The sequence below is a fragment of the Montipora capricornis genome, chromosome 4, assembly GCF_036669925.1.
Source record: "Montipora capricornis isolate CH-2021 chromosome 4, ASM3666992v2, whole genome shotgun sequence".
In the NCBI taxonomy this organism is placed as follows: Eukaryota; Metazoa; Cnidaria; class Anthozoa; order Scleractinia; family Acroporidae; genus Montipora; species Montipora capricornis.
In genome coordinates, this window is record NC_090886.1 from 47,740,637 (window position 1) to 47,756,855 (window position 16,219).

The window sequence follows — 16,219 nt, forward strand, 5'->3', positions numbered from 1 at the left end:
TGCATTCTCTAGTTCCTAGAAGAGTGCATCACGGGATTTGTTAAGTCTGACTATGAACTGAAGCATTTGTGTTTAGAGTATATGGCGCCCTGGTTGCCGAATCTCGCGAGGTTGGTTTTTGAGCTTTAACTACGTTTATTTCACGTAAAGTTTGTAAGATCCCGCTTATCGCAAAGCTGCATATTCAGGGGTTTTTCTGGCGTTGTGTTGTGTCTGCTACGCCTCGTGAGTCCACAGCTGTGATGACGAATATCGTTTTCGATAAGAGTACAGACAACGTTGAATGAAAGCAAGTGTACACCGGGAAGACAACAAGGAGTGACGGAACATGCATCTTCAAAATGATGGATTGTTTTTCAGGTTTTGTAGATATCCCACTGATGACCCTCAGAAGGTGAAAATGACACACATTCTAGAAGAACTGATCAACCTGACCGTTAAAGAGAAAGGGGTAGGTCTGTTGCGTTAAGTGCCTATCACCTCAACACGCTTTTCCACTTTATTTATTTATTCTCCGAAATCGTCCCAAATATATCGTGTTGATTTTAGAACCTTTGGATTGAAATTTCACCATTTTATGGGCTTTGAAAGACAGGAAGAGTGGTCATACTTTGATCCAAGACCGAGCATTGAAGGGAAATGGGTTTAATACCGGGATGACGTCACAGACTGCTTTGCATTGAGAAAGTTGTTTGAAAACAGCGATGCAATTGAATTAATTTGTGACGTCAATCCGGTATCAAACCCATTCCCCTTCATTGCTCGGTTGTAAGCACATGCGCGCAAAGGAGGCTTGTGATTTCCAGATTTCATTTCGCGCTTCGGTCATTTCTCTAGCTCGCGCATGTGTTCTTGCTGTTTCTATTTTTCCTTTAAGGCGTTCCAATCCATCTTAATGTTGTTCGAATTTTGCTGTAGGCTATGTATCCATCTGTTCAAGCCACAATCTGGGGCAACGTGGGAAAGGTGACTGAATTATTGGATACGGTTCTGGACTGCTTCATCAAGGTATTGTTTAAAGTCCTGTTTTGTGTGATCCTACAGGTATCAAATTTACCAAGCGCAGGGGCCAATACTGGCTTTAGCAAGTAGTCAAAACGTTCGTCCACAGTTCTACATGGGATATTGAATGAATAACGTTTTCCACTCGGTCTAGTTCAGCTCTCTCTAGTTACCCCGCCCACCACCGTACCTCCTCGAATTTCTTATATGACCTACTTTTGGTTGACTTGTTGGCTCATTCCTTATATAGTTCCAATAATATCAACGATGTTACGTGTTTGATTCCTTTGAGCTTCGAGATTTTTTTGTCTTTTTTCGTAGCTTTGCAAATTGCGCGCAAAATGTCAATATCACGTCATTAACTTCAATATTTCTTCTCCCATTTCCCTTTTTGGGAGTTCCCTTTCCTTACTGCTTTAAACGTGTTTTCAACCTATGTCCTCTTTTCAGGCAAGTGCTACAGGAGGTTTGGGTTCTGTGAAGGCGGAAGTTATGGCCGACACTGCCGTTGCTTTGGCATCAGCCAATGTACAAGTTGTCTCACGTAAAGTCATCGGAAGATTAGATTCGGTAATCATGACTTGAGTAAATTTCTGCTTTTCTTTGTCTTAACATACAATTTTACACTCCTTATACTTTCTTCCTCTAGCTCATAAGTAAGACCTTCATTTCACCAACTCTTCGCCTGGAACAGCACCTGATGTGGGACGACATTGCTATCCTCACAAGATATCTTCTGATGCTTTCCTTTAATGACTGTCTTGACGGTAAGTTGTTACATTGTCGTGTAAATCGTAGAGTGCTCAAGCAAATGCGCGTTGCAACGTTGAAGGTGAATTGAGATGTATCTTGATGAATTGTAGACATACCTCTGTTCTTTTATTCGAAAGAATCTTAACTTGATATTTGTGATATCCTTCATCTCGCCAAATATTATTGAATCTTAAGATTATCAGCGATCAAATTAACTAGAATCTCAATCTGTTTTCCACTGTAGTACCTCACATCTTTATAATAGAAACATTCAGTCGCTCTTGTCTTAAATAATAATTATTTCCTTTCGTAATCTTTGTCACTGTAAATATATTAATTAATTATTTTATCTTTGCTCCACCCAACTCGATTAGCCTTGCTAAATTTGGGTGGACAAACTTTTCATTGTAACTAGTGTCGTATGTAATAGAGCGGTTTTCAAGTGAGTATCGTAAAATCAAAACCAAAGTTAATTACTTTGGCCAATCAGAAACGACCGAGATAATCCAGTAAACCAATCAAAACTCGAAGTAATTGCACTTAGCCGACACAAAGCGCGGGAAAATGTGCACGCGCGAGCCACGATTGGTTTTGGTTTCAATTCTGATTGGTTGTAAAAATGGCGAGAAAACTTTGAACCAATCACTGAGTGAAGTAATGCAAAACCAAAGTAATTCGCTAATTACTTTCGACACTCAGTTGAAAACCGCTTTAAACGTTGTTGTTGTTGTTGTTGCTGTTTGTTGTTATTTGCGGCCGAGCGTAGTCCTGAGAAGCACCAACGACAATGCTACAAAAACAACAACATCCTTGGTTTTAAAAAAAAAAAGTCATCATGCTTTACGTAGTTACGACACACATTTTAGCTCATAAATGTGCGGTACTTTGCATCACAACGACGTGAAATCACCAGTTTTGAGGGTCCAACGACAAAGTGGGACAAATGGGAAACCTTTCCTTCTCTCTTTTTAGCCGGAAACCGGTCGAACCAATTTATTTTTAGAATGTTTGCGGTCCACATTACACGACGTGAACGAGATGTAGTAATCGCGAAAGACTTGCAATATTGCAAAGTTATATTATGACGTAACGTTTTCGTCGACGTCGCCGCCATGGATCTTTAAGTCGTTACTTTTGTCTGACTCTAAAGATAACGTCCGCTCTGGTCTCAAACGAAGTCCTTCTCAGGACAAGGAAGGGTTACGTTTTTTGTGCAAACGTTGGCCGTGTAGCACTTATATTTCACGGCCATCACGGCCAACGTTTGCAAGAAAAAAAAAACTTAACCCTTCCTTGTACTTGTACATATTCATTAAACTTCCCACGCTCTGCTCCCGTCTGACCTTGTAGCTCAGTCAGCAGAGCAGCGGTGATCCAACCCAAAGGTCGTGCATTCAATTCCAACCCTGGTCAGAGTTTTTTCTGTGTCCTTGTGTGTGGGCCCAATTTCATTGGTAGGGCTAACGCTGACATGGTTTACATGAGTAGAAAATTAGCACATCACATTACCCTAAAATAGTTCCTTCTCAAGGACTACGATCACCCTTAAGATAGAATTCCATAACGGGGTACTTTGTATCCTTTTGCGGTTTTCATTACAAATTCATTTGCGAGAAGTCAGCCGTATACTAATGAAGACATTTTTTGTTGCAGTTGCCAGCCATATTCCCTATTTGTTTCATCTGGTGTCCCTTCTGGTAGCAACTGGCCCTCCTACCATACGTGCCTCCATTCACGGACTGGTTATCAACATCATTCAGTCACTGTGCACCTGTTCATGTATCAAATTTAGTGGTGAGTAAACGTTTCTTGTTGCTAACGTGTAGGAACGTTTAGCATTCGATGATGTTGACCCAAATTTTGTTTTCAGACAGTGCTGCCCAGTGTTTGCAGATCCGCACATCCCGAGTTCAGGCCCCGTTCTCACCGTTCCTATAATTTGATCCTGGTAGTCCCTAGATCACCTTGTCGGCTGCAATTGTAAATAGCTGATTTGACTACGCTTAAATTTATTACGTTTCACTGGCCCCTAAAAGCACCTTTAAGGAATGGTCACTTAAGTATGTATGTTTTCGACCAAACACTTCGCTCAACTGTTTGTTCGATTGTTTAGCTGGCTTTTCAACTTTGTTTGCATATCGTCAACCATATTAGCTTCAAGTGCCCAATCCTTAATCCAGTGTCATGGCAGTCCACGTGCTTTGGATCTCATCCAAATGTGGGCCACCTTATAAAGCCACTCGTCGCAACGCAACAGTAGTACCGAAGTCATTGTTTGCAAAGTGCTGATTGTTGTTTTCGTTGTTGTTTGTTTTTTTTTTTGCCTCTATATGGTCCCCAGATGAAACCCATCGACTCCTTCGTTTGCGGTTGGCAGAACTTTCGACACCGAAGTTTTATTTTCTTTTTGGTAAGTCATTATTCATTTTGTAGCCTTCGTAGCTGGTGGTATTGTTTACGCGAGGGGCATAAACCGAGCATAGAATGCGGAAGGGCGCCCCTCCCCATTCTTCGCGCGGCTTTGCCGCTGGTTAATTTGCCTCTCGCCACGCTATTCATTTTGTCGCGTCTTCGCTGTACCAACGTTCATTCTCTTGCTAGTTTTGAGCTCCTACTAATGAATCATTTGTTGTTGCTCTGAAGGTATCTCCAAGGTGAAGACTCCGGCAGTGAAAGCTTTCAAAGCGACTTACCATGGCAGGTACACACTGAGAGACTGTGAAGGAGACGCACTGAGCATGTCCGCAATGGAGACAATCACTGACTTACTGCTGGAGATAATGGAGGTTGGTTCGCGTCTGCCTCTGTGTAATTTTTCAATTTAATCGAGTTGCATAACTTTGCACTAACGCTGTCATACGAAGGCTAAAGTCCTTAAGCTTGAATATTGCCTACTAAGCTGTCGAGATCCCTTTATCTTGATGTTCTTTGTCGTATACAGAGGCTATAACATTTCAAGTCTGAGCTGAGGGGTCGGACGTCATGGCCCAACAAAAGTTCTCAGGTTTTCCTGTCAAACAAAGAATCAGCTTGAATGTAACAACAAAAAATCGACCTCAACACTTAACACAATGGAGCTGCGCTCTAACCGATCCATTAAAATGTGAGGGTGTTGGTTTCACGTTCTCCCTGCCCTTAACAACCAGTGCTATGTAGGTGTAGATGTTTTGCAAGGGCATGCTCTTCTTTGAGTTTGCGGATGGAATCCTCCAATTCATCTTTTTAAGGGAATAGGAGAGTCCTATGAGGACTTCCGCGAATTTGTTTAATTTTCCAGAGTTGCATGACAGATTTACCCGAGTGTACTTGGCTGAAAAAGTGGACAGAACTGGCTTCAAAGTAAGTTCTAACCATTTTGTTTTTCTTCTCTGCTTAAACTCCTTGTGCCTCAAATTTTGACTGTGACCGGACCTGGGAGTTCTTCGCTTTTCTTGTTTTGACTTTCTGCTGTCTACAACGTTAATTGTTAGTCCTGACTTCCGCTCAGGTTGTCGAAACGACAGTCCTTGTCATCCAAAATATTCCTTCTCAGGACTACACTCACCCGAACGATCGTACTTCACTTAATTATGTTTATTCTTTTGTTCTTCCTCGTTGTCCCCAGGTTCGCTTTTGATTTCAATCCCGCTCTTCAGCCTCGTTCCGTCGTAGTTCTTGGGTGCATCAGCAAAGGGGCAGATGACAAGCTTATACAGAGAGTCTTGCAAGTTTTGATGATGGTAATGCTTTTCTTGTCAGTCTCTTAAGTTAAGGAGAACCACAATGAATGCTTTTGTTTTTATAACAGACATATTCAGGCTTTCCCGCACTATGTTAGCACTATCTTGAGCATTTGAACTTTCACTGAAAAGCATCAAGAATTATGGAAGCATTGTTACAAAAAAGTCTTTTAACAGCTTGATGAAAAAAATTTGTTTTCGGCAATAACGTATATACAGATGTCGTAAAACTCTCTGAAAATCATCTGAAATGACTATGTGGCAATGTGATAGGTCTGTGCTGGGAAGTTCGTGACTGATCGCTGAGTTATTGAGGGCCTTTTACGTTTGTTCAAAAAGTAAATAAAAATCTTGTTCTGGTTTTTGCAATACAATTGTTTTGAACTTGATTGTGCAGTTCAGCAAGCCATGCGAAAATTATAGTGAAGAATTAGAGCATCTTTTTAGCATTTTAGTACAACATATAGCATAATGTGCCAGAGCTTAGACGAGGTTCCTTTAGTGGATCCGGAACAACTGATATTTGATTACATTTCATTCATGATTTCTTTTTGCAGGCTCTGAGTACCTACAATGATCTTGTATTGATGGAAGCTGCATTTATGTGTCTATCAAGACTTCAGGTTATTCTTCACAAGGTGAGAAAAACTCCGTTTTAACTAACGTGTCGGCAAAATGGATAAATCAAGTGAAGCTGTGATCCTCGCAGTTATGAACGCAAAATGGATAAAGGGGTTAAGCTCATAAAGAAATTGTGATGCTGCGCATGCGTTGGTGGGGAAGTGAAACAAAGAAATAAGTTCATCAACTGAGTTGATCTGGTAAATTGACGGCGAAGAGCAGACGCTCGAAACATCAGTTTTCGAATTGTTATTTTATTTTACGGTGGCCAATTTACCGTGTGAACTCAGCTGATAAACCCATTTCTGTGTGGGCAAAATATTCGGGTCGCTTTTAAATTGAGTCTAGAGCTGATTTTCTATAGTCGATGTGTCTGACTGATGGACATATTACAGATTGACGACTCTCTGACTTGGGCTGTTTTCTTGTTTTAGGATTCCAAATTCCATAAAGCATTTTTCTGGGTTGCCATAGGCATGCTCCAGGTAAAGACAGTTTAAAAATAGAACATTTCCGAGTTCATGTCAGCCACCTCTTCAAAGCGAGTCTAAGTGCGAAGTTTTTGTGATGGTAATAAGTTCTACTTTACATATGAATGAAAACTAATTTACGTAAGAAATACTTCGCACTTAGACTCGCTTTGAAGAGGAGGCAGACATGAACTCGGAAATGGCCTATTCTTGACTTGTATGTTATCCATCGGAGTAATTAAGGAGGTCAGTAAGGGAATCGATCTTTCTTTCTTCCTTAGTTGTCGGAAGTATCGCTGTATCCTTGTGGCCTGGCACTTCTGGAACAGACTCTCATAACACTCGAGACACACGGTGCATTTGAATCACAGGTAGGTGAGGCAGAAGCCAATGACGACAAGATTTATTCTCACATGCAAACAGATAATTCTATCGATGCAAAGCAACGACTAGACAAATATAAGAGAGAAAAAGAATTCACACAACCTGCGGTTAGCAATAGCTAGTCGCGGCGGGCGGTGAAGTGGAAAAGGAAATATGATAATGGTAATGATATTAATCATATTTAAGTAAAGCACGATCGTTCGGGTGAGTGTAGTGTAATTATGATTTGACTACTGGGTTCAAACCATTGACAACTATTAATAGTTTTCACTACATCTGCCCCGCCTTAGATGGTATGAAAGGCAGTTGATTTTTTTAAGGACGGTGCCTACTAATTCAAAGGTATTTGTGCGCGGTTTACTGAATGTGCGGGAAAAGCAGATCTTAACAAGTGTTATTGAAATCCAAAAAGAAAATTAGGGGTAACCGCGCATTCTTCGAAGATAATTAATCAACAATATTTGTAAAAAGTTTTGAAATACAAAGCAATGTATGGCGTTCTTTTCCAAATTGAAGCTCAATTAATCTCTGAAAAATGCGTGGTTACCCCCAATTTTCATTTTGGATACCAAGATCACTTGCTAAGTTCTGCTTTCTCCGCATAGTTTTGAACCGCGCAAAAATATCCCTGTATTAATAAGCACTAGCAATAGGAAATCCGAGTATCTCGAGATGCGCAGAACGTATGTGCAATAACAATAGTAGGCACCGTCCTTAATCGCAAACCCGAACAGCACTTTGGTTCTCCGTGCGAATTTTTTCTTCAGTCGTGACTCCTAAAACACCTCGATCGTGTAGAACAATACCAATACCACTTGCGCGCGCGTTTAAGCAATACCCATACCACCTTACGCGCCCGGTTGAGCAAATCGAGATTGATTTCCCCATAGTTACTAACTATGATTTCCCCTACGATATCTACCAATTTATACATTTACCCTTTTTACGCGGGGACTTCTAGGTTGCCTCCTCGGGTTTTGGCCTCTGGGCCAAAACCCTGCGGGGAGAATGATACGTGCATTACTTACATCATATAAAAACGTCTGAGATTCGTTGGGCCTTTCACGTGAAAATGCTGACAAGCATTGACTAGATTTCGTGTTGTTCTCTACTCCAGTCGATGTCTTTCAAAGTTCTTCTTTCTTTGTTGTTATTCAGCCAGTGGACAAAGTACTTCTAGCGGTGCGCAAGGAGCCGCTGTTGGAGTTTCACTGTAAGCAAATGGATCATTTCGTTGGTCTTCACTTTTCAAACAATTTCCACTTCGCACTTATGGTTCACCTTGTGAAAGGTAAGACGTCATATCCCGTCAACTTCAGCGTTTGTTAAGTTTTGTGTCTGCTTACTGTTTGACATTTGTTGAACACTGTAAGAAAGACCCAAGAAACGTACCATGCCAAAGTGACTTCAGAAATGGGCAATTCTAGGTTTGCATCCACGTGATGAGACGGCCACGTTGGTGTACAAAACAATAGAAAATGGCCCCACAAGTTTTGCATAATAATAGAGTCAAATTCCCAAAAGGTATTTTACTACTGCATTGTTCTGTACACCAACATGGCCGCCGTGACGTCAGATGAAAACCATCAGACCATTTTCGAATTCCCACGACTGGACTGGATCTAGCATGAAATGGAGGCTAATGCGGAAAAATCTTTTCAAATGCAAATTAATTTGCCCGCCTTAGCCTCAATTTCATGCTAGATCCAGTCTAACTGTTAGAATACGAAACTGGCCTATTGGTTGTTTGATTCTACGTCTTGGATATCTCTTTAGGTGTGTATCATCCCCAGGCCACTTCGTCCGCACGAGCTATTCGTATCCTCAATTTGATGTACAACATCACGAGCAAACGCAAGACCAGGTAATTATGGTTACTATATAAACTACGTGAAACCTTATCAAGTATAATCTTCTTGCGTAATACATGTCTCTTATTTTATTTCAGCCGCGGTTCCTTTGTAGTCAACAAAGAAAATCTCGCGTACTTGGCAGGTAAGGACAGATTGCTCGAAAATTCAAGCATGTGCACTGTCTTCCAACGGAGGATATTTAAGGACGGTACCTACGAATTCGAAGATATTTTTGCCCCGGTTTATGATTATGCAGAAAATTTAGATCTTAACAAGTGTTATTGAAATCCAAAAACAAAATTGGGGGTAGCCACGCATTTTTCAAAGATGATTCATGAATAATAAGTGTGTCTTTCTCAAATTGAAGCCTTAAAATTATCTCTCAAAAATGCATGGTTACCCCCAATTTTCTTTTTGGATTCCAACAGTACTTACTAAGATCTACTATCTCCGGATAGTTTTTAACTGCGCAAAAATATCCCTGTATTAGTAAGCATCACCGATAGGAAGCCCGAGTATCTCGAGATGCGCAGAACGTATGCGCAACAACAATAGTAGGCACCATCCTTAAGGTAAAGTCGGGAAAATTACAAATTACAGCACGACGGCTTTTTGAATTTATTTGGTCAGCGACAAGTTTAAGATTGTATGTTGGAAGTATCATAGCCACCGGGCGACTGAATATCTCATGCAACTTTCTTTTGTATAATTTCAGCCTTGTTACCGGTATCAGAAGAAGTACGCACCAATCTGAGGCCTGGGGACCCAAAGGAATCAGACAGTGCCAGCCAAGTCTGCCCAGGAAAACTAGAAAACAGTCGTAAATCTGGCAGCACAACGTCATTGGACTCCCAAGTGTCGATTGTCATTACGACTTCGTCTTCGCCTCGACCTGATGATGACACAAGTGACCATGCCTTTATTTGGCCAACACAGTGTCAAAATAGGCTGCTGGATCCGGGAATTGTCAACGACACTCAAACCCAGGCCCTTTTGCTGACCACCCTGGTAATTAAGTTATTCTGGCAAATCACGTTAGCGGCATAAGAAAGGAGAATGTAACGTTAATTGCAATTGCATCCTTTATCTTTCTTCAATCTTCCGTGCGAGGCTGTTCATTATTATTTATCACTCAGGTTATTAGATCGAAAGTGTATATGTTCTTTGCGAATCTTGTTTCCTGTTTGTTTTTCGTAGGCTATTCTGCTTGAACACATCACAGGTGATGTTGAAACACGGTATTTATATGAAGTTCTTGCTGAAGCTAGCCTGGTGTTCCCTGGAGTTTTTCCTGTGATGTAAGTAAACAGGTCCTTGTTCTGAAACTCAAGTACCCGTCTTCAGTCCCCATATGCGTCCATGCAGCGTCGTTCTGTCACGTGTCAAAGGCAGTTCCATGTAGCCAGTTCAATGTCGGCAGTTCGCAATCGTCTCCTTTGGATATATGAGTCGATGCGCAATTGAGACCTTTTCATTTTCTTGATTTTTGCAAGACCCTATGCATTTGTCAGCCGTTAAACAAGAGCTGTAATTGCAACTTCTCGGCTTTAATAAGGCTCAGAGATCACTTGAATGGCTTACTAAGGGCGACAAGCTTACGATTGCCGTGTACGTCAGAAAAACTGTTGTGGCATTTTGAAAAATGTTTGAAAACGCTGTGACAATCGTAAGTCATGTCGTAGGCGTGTCGTAAGGTTGTCGCATGTGCCAAAAACCGTACCGTGTAAATCGGCCGTAACTCAATTTTTAACGGGACTGAAAGATAAAAATCTCTAAAAAATCTGTCCACGCCAACCTTGCGTAGTTCTGACAACTCAAATTAACTGGCGTCCCGTCCTTGCGCGGCGCGAGGCTTAGTTCTCGTTCGGTTAACATGCAAAACTTAAAAACAAAAAACAAAAATCAGTTCCGAAACAAATGCTGATAACTTACTTAATACCTTTAGATACACTCTTCTAGACTCGGATCTTACAATTGTGATTGGCCACTCAGATGATGTAGCCACTCTGAAAGCGATTCAGACCATCGTCCACTCCATGAGTGCCGTGAAACAAACTGAAGATCCAGCAGTTAGATCAAGCTACCTCTCAAGTAAGCGCGCTTGCTTCCGATAAACGATCCTGTGGAAAACAACCTGTAGTACTTTGTAGGAGAGTAAAAATACTTCATTCGTCAAAAGTCGATAGTATTGAATGGAAGGTTCGGACGTTTTTTGCAGGCAAAAATACCGTAAATGTTGTGTATTTGCACGAACACAGAACATTTCAAATTGTTTATTCTTGGCCAAGTGATTTCACAGGAAACCCAACATCAAGAAACAAGAAACACGCGCAGATGCAAAAGGTGTTGATTTGTGCTAACGGAGAGTGCTAATGATCAAAACGCCACTGAGTTTGCGCATGTCGCTTTTGCTTATGTTACGTCTTTTTTGTGGCCTTGGTCCCAGGCTTTTCAACTTGTTTCCCATTTGGGGGAGAGGAGGGGAGTGCCTTCGTCCCTGCGCCATCATTGCTTCTCTGCCTCACGTTTTGCCATCAAATTGGAAGTTCATCTTCTAGTGCAATCAAAACTTTTATACCTGTGTTGAGAATTCATTTTAAGGAACGAAGAAAGAATTAGATAAGAGTGTTCTAATGAAATGAGTGGGCTCCCCAACAAAGTCACAAATGAGTCTATTTTTTAGGATACCCGTTTCCGCGAAATTAGTTGTCATTTCCTTGAAAAAACCCACGACAGAGGCAGTCGCACGTGACATGGCTTCTCCTGCCTGATGAGTTAAAGTGGCGGCCTCTTTGTTTGTTTTCGCGCGTAAAATGTATCTAAAAACAGGTCCATTTGTGACTGGGTTGGAGTAAATTGATGGGGAAACACTCATATCAAATTCACTCTTGGAGGAACCTTTTTCGAAACCTGTGGACTCTTTCTAAAGCTAAAATAGGTTTTGTTAGACGATTTGATAAAGGTAACTCAACCATCTTGAGAAAGATTTGCGAGGTGAGGTTTAGAGCGTCAGTCCTTCATCACCTCACAAATCGTTCTTCACGGTGGTTAATTTACCTTGATCGACTCGTTAATACCAATTTTTCGTGTTCCGCTCCCCACCGACACAGCATCACGGTTTCTTTAAAAACTAACTCCTTAATTCTAAAGCAAGATTAGAGAGGATGAGGTAAGAGAGCGCATCCCTAAGCCCCATCAGTTTTTTATAATCTATTTTTAGTTTCGGAAAGCTAATTTCACTACTCGTTCCCAAGCCCCGCATATTTAAACTTCCATTACGTCATTACAACTGGCCAATTGGGTGCCTAGATTTTTAAAAAGCTATCATTGGAGGAGGGCTATCATTGAGGATCCGCTCTCTTACCTCATCCTCTTTCTCTTTCACCTGGCTGTCCTTCTCCTAGAAAACAGCCCGTCTAAGATTAGATTTATCAACGGCAGAATTCACCTTGTTGATGTTCTGTTTTCCGTTCTCTTTCAGTGTTTGGATTTTCTGGATTTAGCCATTTTACGAAATTTAAGGTGACGCCTTTGTGCTTTGTGCTCGTTTGCCGCAGGAATGCCATCTTTACGCTTTTCTGAGAGAGCTTTTAAGTTTTTGTTTTTCTCATACTTTGAAATCCTTGTCTTTTTGTGTATTTTTAGGAACATAGCGGTCAAGCTAATCGCGCTCAATTGTTTATGAAGTTTTTGGAAGCAGTCTTGGAGGTTTACGGCGTGTCCGCATCTGAAGAAAAAACACAACGCTCGAGTTCGGTTGCATCAATTAAGCCACTGACGTTAAGTTCCAGTAGCGAAGACTTGAGAAGCGGGCCTTCCTCTGCTCTCTCAACTTCGCTTAGTTCTTTGACGGGTGGAGCACATGGAAAGAACATTTACATTCCGATACCGTTTAAGCGATCAGGGTCTTCTCTAAGACAGAAGAAAACGGAGAAGGAGTCCCCTAAGTTTCGGCGTCACTGGTCTTCAAGAGGTACCCGGAGTGGGAGAAGTGCGAAATGGTAGGAAAGAAGCCTGCAAAGGGATCTGGTGAAGTCTTTTCCCAAAGGGGTGTTGTGAAAAGTTTAAAACATTTCCACAGCAAGGCTCTGCGTTTGATGAGTGGCTTGGCAGCGCTATGGATTATCAGAGGAAACATTCTGTTCGAAGTATCGCCATGTTTTGAGTCATGCCGGTCGTGATGAATTGAACGTACATTAAAAAGACCAAGGACTCGAAACCAACACTCAAAAAAGATGGGTCCAGTTCACGTTTCACGGGCACTGTCACGGAATCGTTTTTACCGTCACGAAAACTCTAATCCACGTCTCTGAGTGTTGTAAGCTGTTCGTACTATCTTAATGCAAAATCCTATATTTTTTTTACCAAGAAACAATAATTGGTATCTTTAGCCAATTGCCAGACTTCCGGTTCGTCTTTCATATACCGGATCCGAAATAAATGTCCATAAAACAAAAGAACAAAACCAATGAAACTGCATTTTCCCAAGTCTTTACAGATTATTCTCAGGCTATCTTGTCCACGTCGTATAGAGTTTTTTCACGTGACGTCACGGCCATCTTGGTCTACCCAACTATTCCTCTGGGAATTTATCATGCAAACGCTTTCCTTTGTTTCGGTAGAAAAACAAGGTTACTGATCACGTGAGTGAAAACACTCTATAGTGTTGGCGAAGTATTCTAAGAATAAATTGGTACGAGCTGGTACCAGAGTAAAATTAGAACATGAAAATTTCACAATTGTGCTCTTGTCGTCAAACATCAAATTTGAAAACGGAGAAGGAGTCCCCTAAGTTTCGGCGTCACTGGTCTTCAAGAGGTACCCGGAGTGGGAGAAGTGCGAAATGGTAGGAAAGAATCCTGCAAAGGGATCTGGTGAAGTCTTTCCCCAAAGGGGTGTTGTGAAAAGTTTAAAACATTTCCACAACAAGGCTCTGCGTTTGATGAGTGGCTTGGCAGCGCTATGGATTATCAGAGGAAACGTTCTGTTCGAAGTGTAGCCATGTTTTGAGTCATGCCGGTCGTGATGAATTGAACGTACATTAAAAAGACCAAGGACTCGAAACCAACACTCACAAAAGATGGGTCCAGTTCACGTTTCACGGGCACTGTCACAGAATCGTTTTTACCGTCACGAAAACCCAAATCCACGTCTCTGAGCGTTGTAAGCTGTTCGTGCTATCTTAATGCAAAATCCTATATTTTTTTTACCAAGAAAACAATAATTGGTATCTTTAGCCAATTGCCAGACTTCCGGCTCGTCTTTCATATACCGGATCCGAAATAAATGTCCATAAAACAAAAGAACAAAACCAATGAAACTGCTTTTTCCCAAGTCTTTACAGATTATTCTCAGGCTATCTTGTCCACGTCGTATAGAGTTTTTTCACGTGACGTCACGGCGGCCATCTTGGTCTACCCAACTATTCCTCTGGGAATTGAGCTCTATTTATCATGCAAACGCTTTCCTTTGTTTCGGTAGAAAAACAAGGTTACTGATCACGTGAGTGAAAACACTCTATAGTGTTGGCGAAGTATTCTAAGAATAAATTGGTACGAGCAGGTACCAGAGTAAAATTAGAACATGAAAATTTCACAATTGTGCTCATGTTGTCGTCAAACATCAAATTTGATGATTTTACGTCGTCGTTATGCAGAAATAGTGAGCTTAAGCATGCTCGATTTTGAGACGCGGACGGCAACCGGAAAAGAACATTTCGTGAGCCAGGACAGTGGTGTCTCCCATATTTTTATACTAATCATCTCTAAAATGTAGTTGTGTGAAGACGAGTCACAAGGAAAGACAGCTCACTTCCGCTTGCTGTTCGCGTCTCAAAAATGCGCGTGCTTGAGCTCCCTTATGTAATGATATATGTTTAAATGCAAGTTACATCTTCAGGCGACGTTTTCGTCAACGTCTCCATGGAAGACCTTAAAGTCAAAGCCAAATAATAGGCATCTTATGAAGGCTGCAACACTGCCCTTCAGTTTCTCCGAGAAGACGGTTACAAACTGCAATCTTTGAAACCAAAACAGCATAGTGTTTCATCTCACGAGAAGAACCATGTCTCTTACTGGCTGCGTTCAAGGAGAACTCAAAACAGCGTGACAGTGCCCTTTTAAAGATATTTTTTGTGCGAAGACAGATACAATTATTTTCAGGCAACGCTTTAGCCTAAAGTGATCGCTTAGGCTGGTTCCGAGCTGGTCTTCTTTGGATGGAGTTCACTTAAGTTTAATCATGAGTTGGCCTCTCTGGTCTGGCACTGAACTAATTTGTACATGTTGCCGACGTCATTATAATAATTCTCACAATTCTTCGAGTTCTGTCTTTGCTTTGTGAAATTCTTTGAAAAATCAAAGATCAAAAACTGGATTGTACAGATCCCCTCCGTTTTGTTTTGATATAGAAATCTGTTTCTTCCGTTGTACTGTCATTTAATTGTCCCTCGGTTGTCATAAGCCCCGGGCATAAGCCACCTAGTGTGTTCGGTACTTGGTTAGCTAAAATTACAGTATCTGTAATTGTCTGTATGTGTTTCTCCTTTCACTTCCTTGGCACCAGAGACTGCAGAGAGACAAGAGACTCCTGGGAAAGCGGTTGTTCAACATTTTTTGCACACGTGACTTTCTATAGGTGTACAGAAACGACACGTACAAAGTATTTTCTATGCTCCTTCGTGACGTTTAAAAAAGAATTATAAGAACGATGTGATTTCGTCAAAAATTGTCATCTTAGGACTGTATACATGGTAAAATAGATTTCTCAAATACAGTATATTTTATGGTTTTATAATTCGCCGCGTGCTTCTTAGTTTTATTCGAAAATTAAACGGCTAAAGTAAAGTAAAGTAAAGTAAAGTAGACCTTATTTAACGTCGATAACTCGTAACAGTAACTTTTAATCACTGACAAACCTGAGGTCGACGGTGCGCTCATTTTACTCCCCCCTCTCCATCAGTGCTCCGTTTTACGGGTATTTAAAGCTACTAGCTACACGGAAAGGAAAGAAGTCGGAACAAGGATGCGAGATCCGGGAATAGAACTCAGGACCTCTTGCACCAAGGCCGCGCACTAACGGACTGTGCCATCCTTGCCACTATGGCTACTATGACAAAAAAACTACTATGGCTACTATGGCTACTATGACAAAAAAATCCAATTCATTTTCCTATACAATACAATACAATACAATACATATATACATGCTTAATTGACCGCTCCCCATAGGGGCTTTTCAGGGCCAATGAAACACAACGAAACGACGGAAAAGAATAACATCAACAACAAGTGTTAAGAATCCCAACTGGCCGGAGGCAAAGCAGTTGGCTATTTACATGTGCAGCTGGGAAGTTGAACCAGGGACTACCAGGATCAAATTCAACGAGTGGTCAGAGCGGTATTTCCGGGTCTCAAGC

The 16,219-nt window shown here is 41.3% G+C and overlaps 1 protein-coding gene across 2 annotated transcripts in view; it reads left to right on the forward strand.

Annotated features, from left to right (window-relative positions):
• LOC138047195 (neurofibromin-like) overlaps positions 1 to 14,400 on the forward strand; it is a 72,473-nt gene extending 58,073 nt beyond the window's left edge. Inside the window, exons 54-75 of one of the 2 annotated variants that reach the window (XM_068893937.1) lie at positions 13 to 110; positions 361 to 451; positions 919 to 1,008; positions 1,453 to 1,572; positions 1,652 to 1,769; positions 3,409 to 3,549; positions 4,097 to 4,165; positions 4,399 to 4,541; positions 5,033 to 5,094; positions 5,360 to 5,474; positions 6,032 to 6,112; positions 6,530 to 6,580; positions 6,847 to 6,936; positions 8,108 to 8,240; positions 8,726 to 8,813; positions 8,898 to 8,944; positions 9,518 to 9,810; positions 10,000 to 10,100; positions 10,748 to 10,893; positions 12,284 to 12,324; positions 12,448 to 12,775; positions 13,621 to 14,400. In XM_068893937.1, the coding sequence (XP_068750038.1) occupies positions 13 to 110; positions 361 to 451; positions 919 to 1,008; positions 1,453 to 1,572; positions 1,652 to 1,769; positions 3,409 to 3,549; positions 4,097 to 4,165; positions 4,399 to 4,541; positions 5,033 to 5,094; positions 5,360 to 5,474; positions 6,032 to 6,112; positions 6,530 to 6,580; positions 6,847 to 6,936; positions 8,108 to 8,240; positions 8,726 to 8,813; positions 8,898 to 8,944; positions 9,518 to 9,810; positions 10,000 to 10,100; positions 10,748 to 10,893; positions 12,284 to 12,324; positions 12,448 to 12,775; positions 13,621 to 13,652 (2,478 nt within the window). In that variant the 3' untranslated portion in view covers positions 13,653 to 14,400. Of the gene's footprint in view, positions 1 to 12; positions 111 to 360; positions 452 to 918; positions 1,009 to 1,452; positions 1,573 to 1,651; positions 1,770 to 3,408; positions 3,550 to 4,096; positions 4,166 to 4,398; positions 4,542 to 5,032; positions 5,095 to 5,359; positions 5,475 to 6,031; positions 6,113 to 6,529; positions 6,581 to 6,846; positions 6,937 to 8,107; positions 8,241 to 8,725; positions 8,814 to 8,897; positions 8,945 to 9,517; positions 9,811 to 9,999; positions 10,101 to 10,747; positions 10,894 to 12,283; positions 12,325 to 12,447; positions 13,534 to 13,620 lie in introns of those variants that run through there. The other variant, XM_068893936.1, reaches the window with a different exon arrangement.
• The last annotated feature ends 1,819 nt before the right edge of the window (positions 14,401 to 16,219 follow it).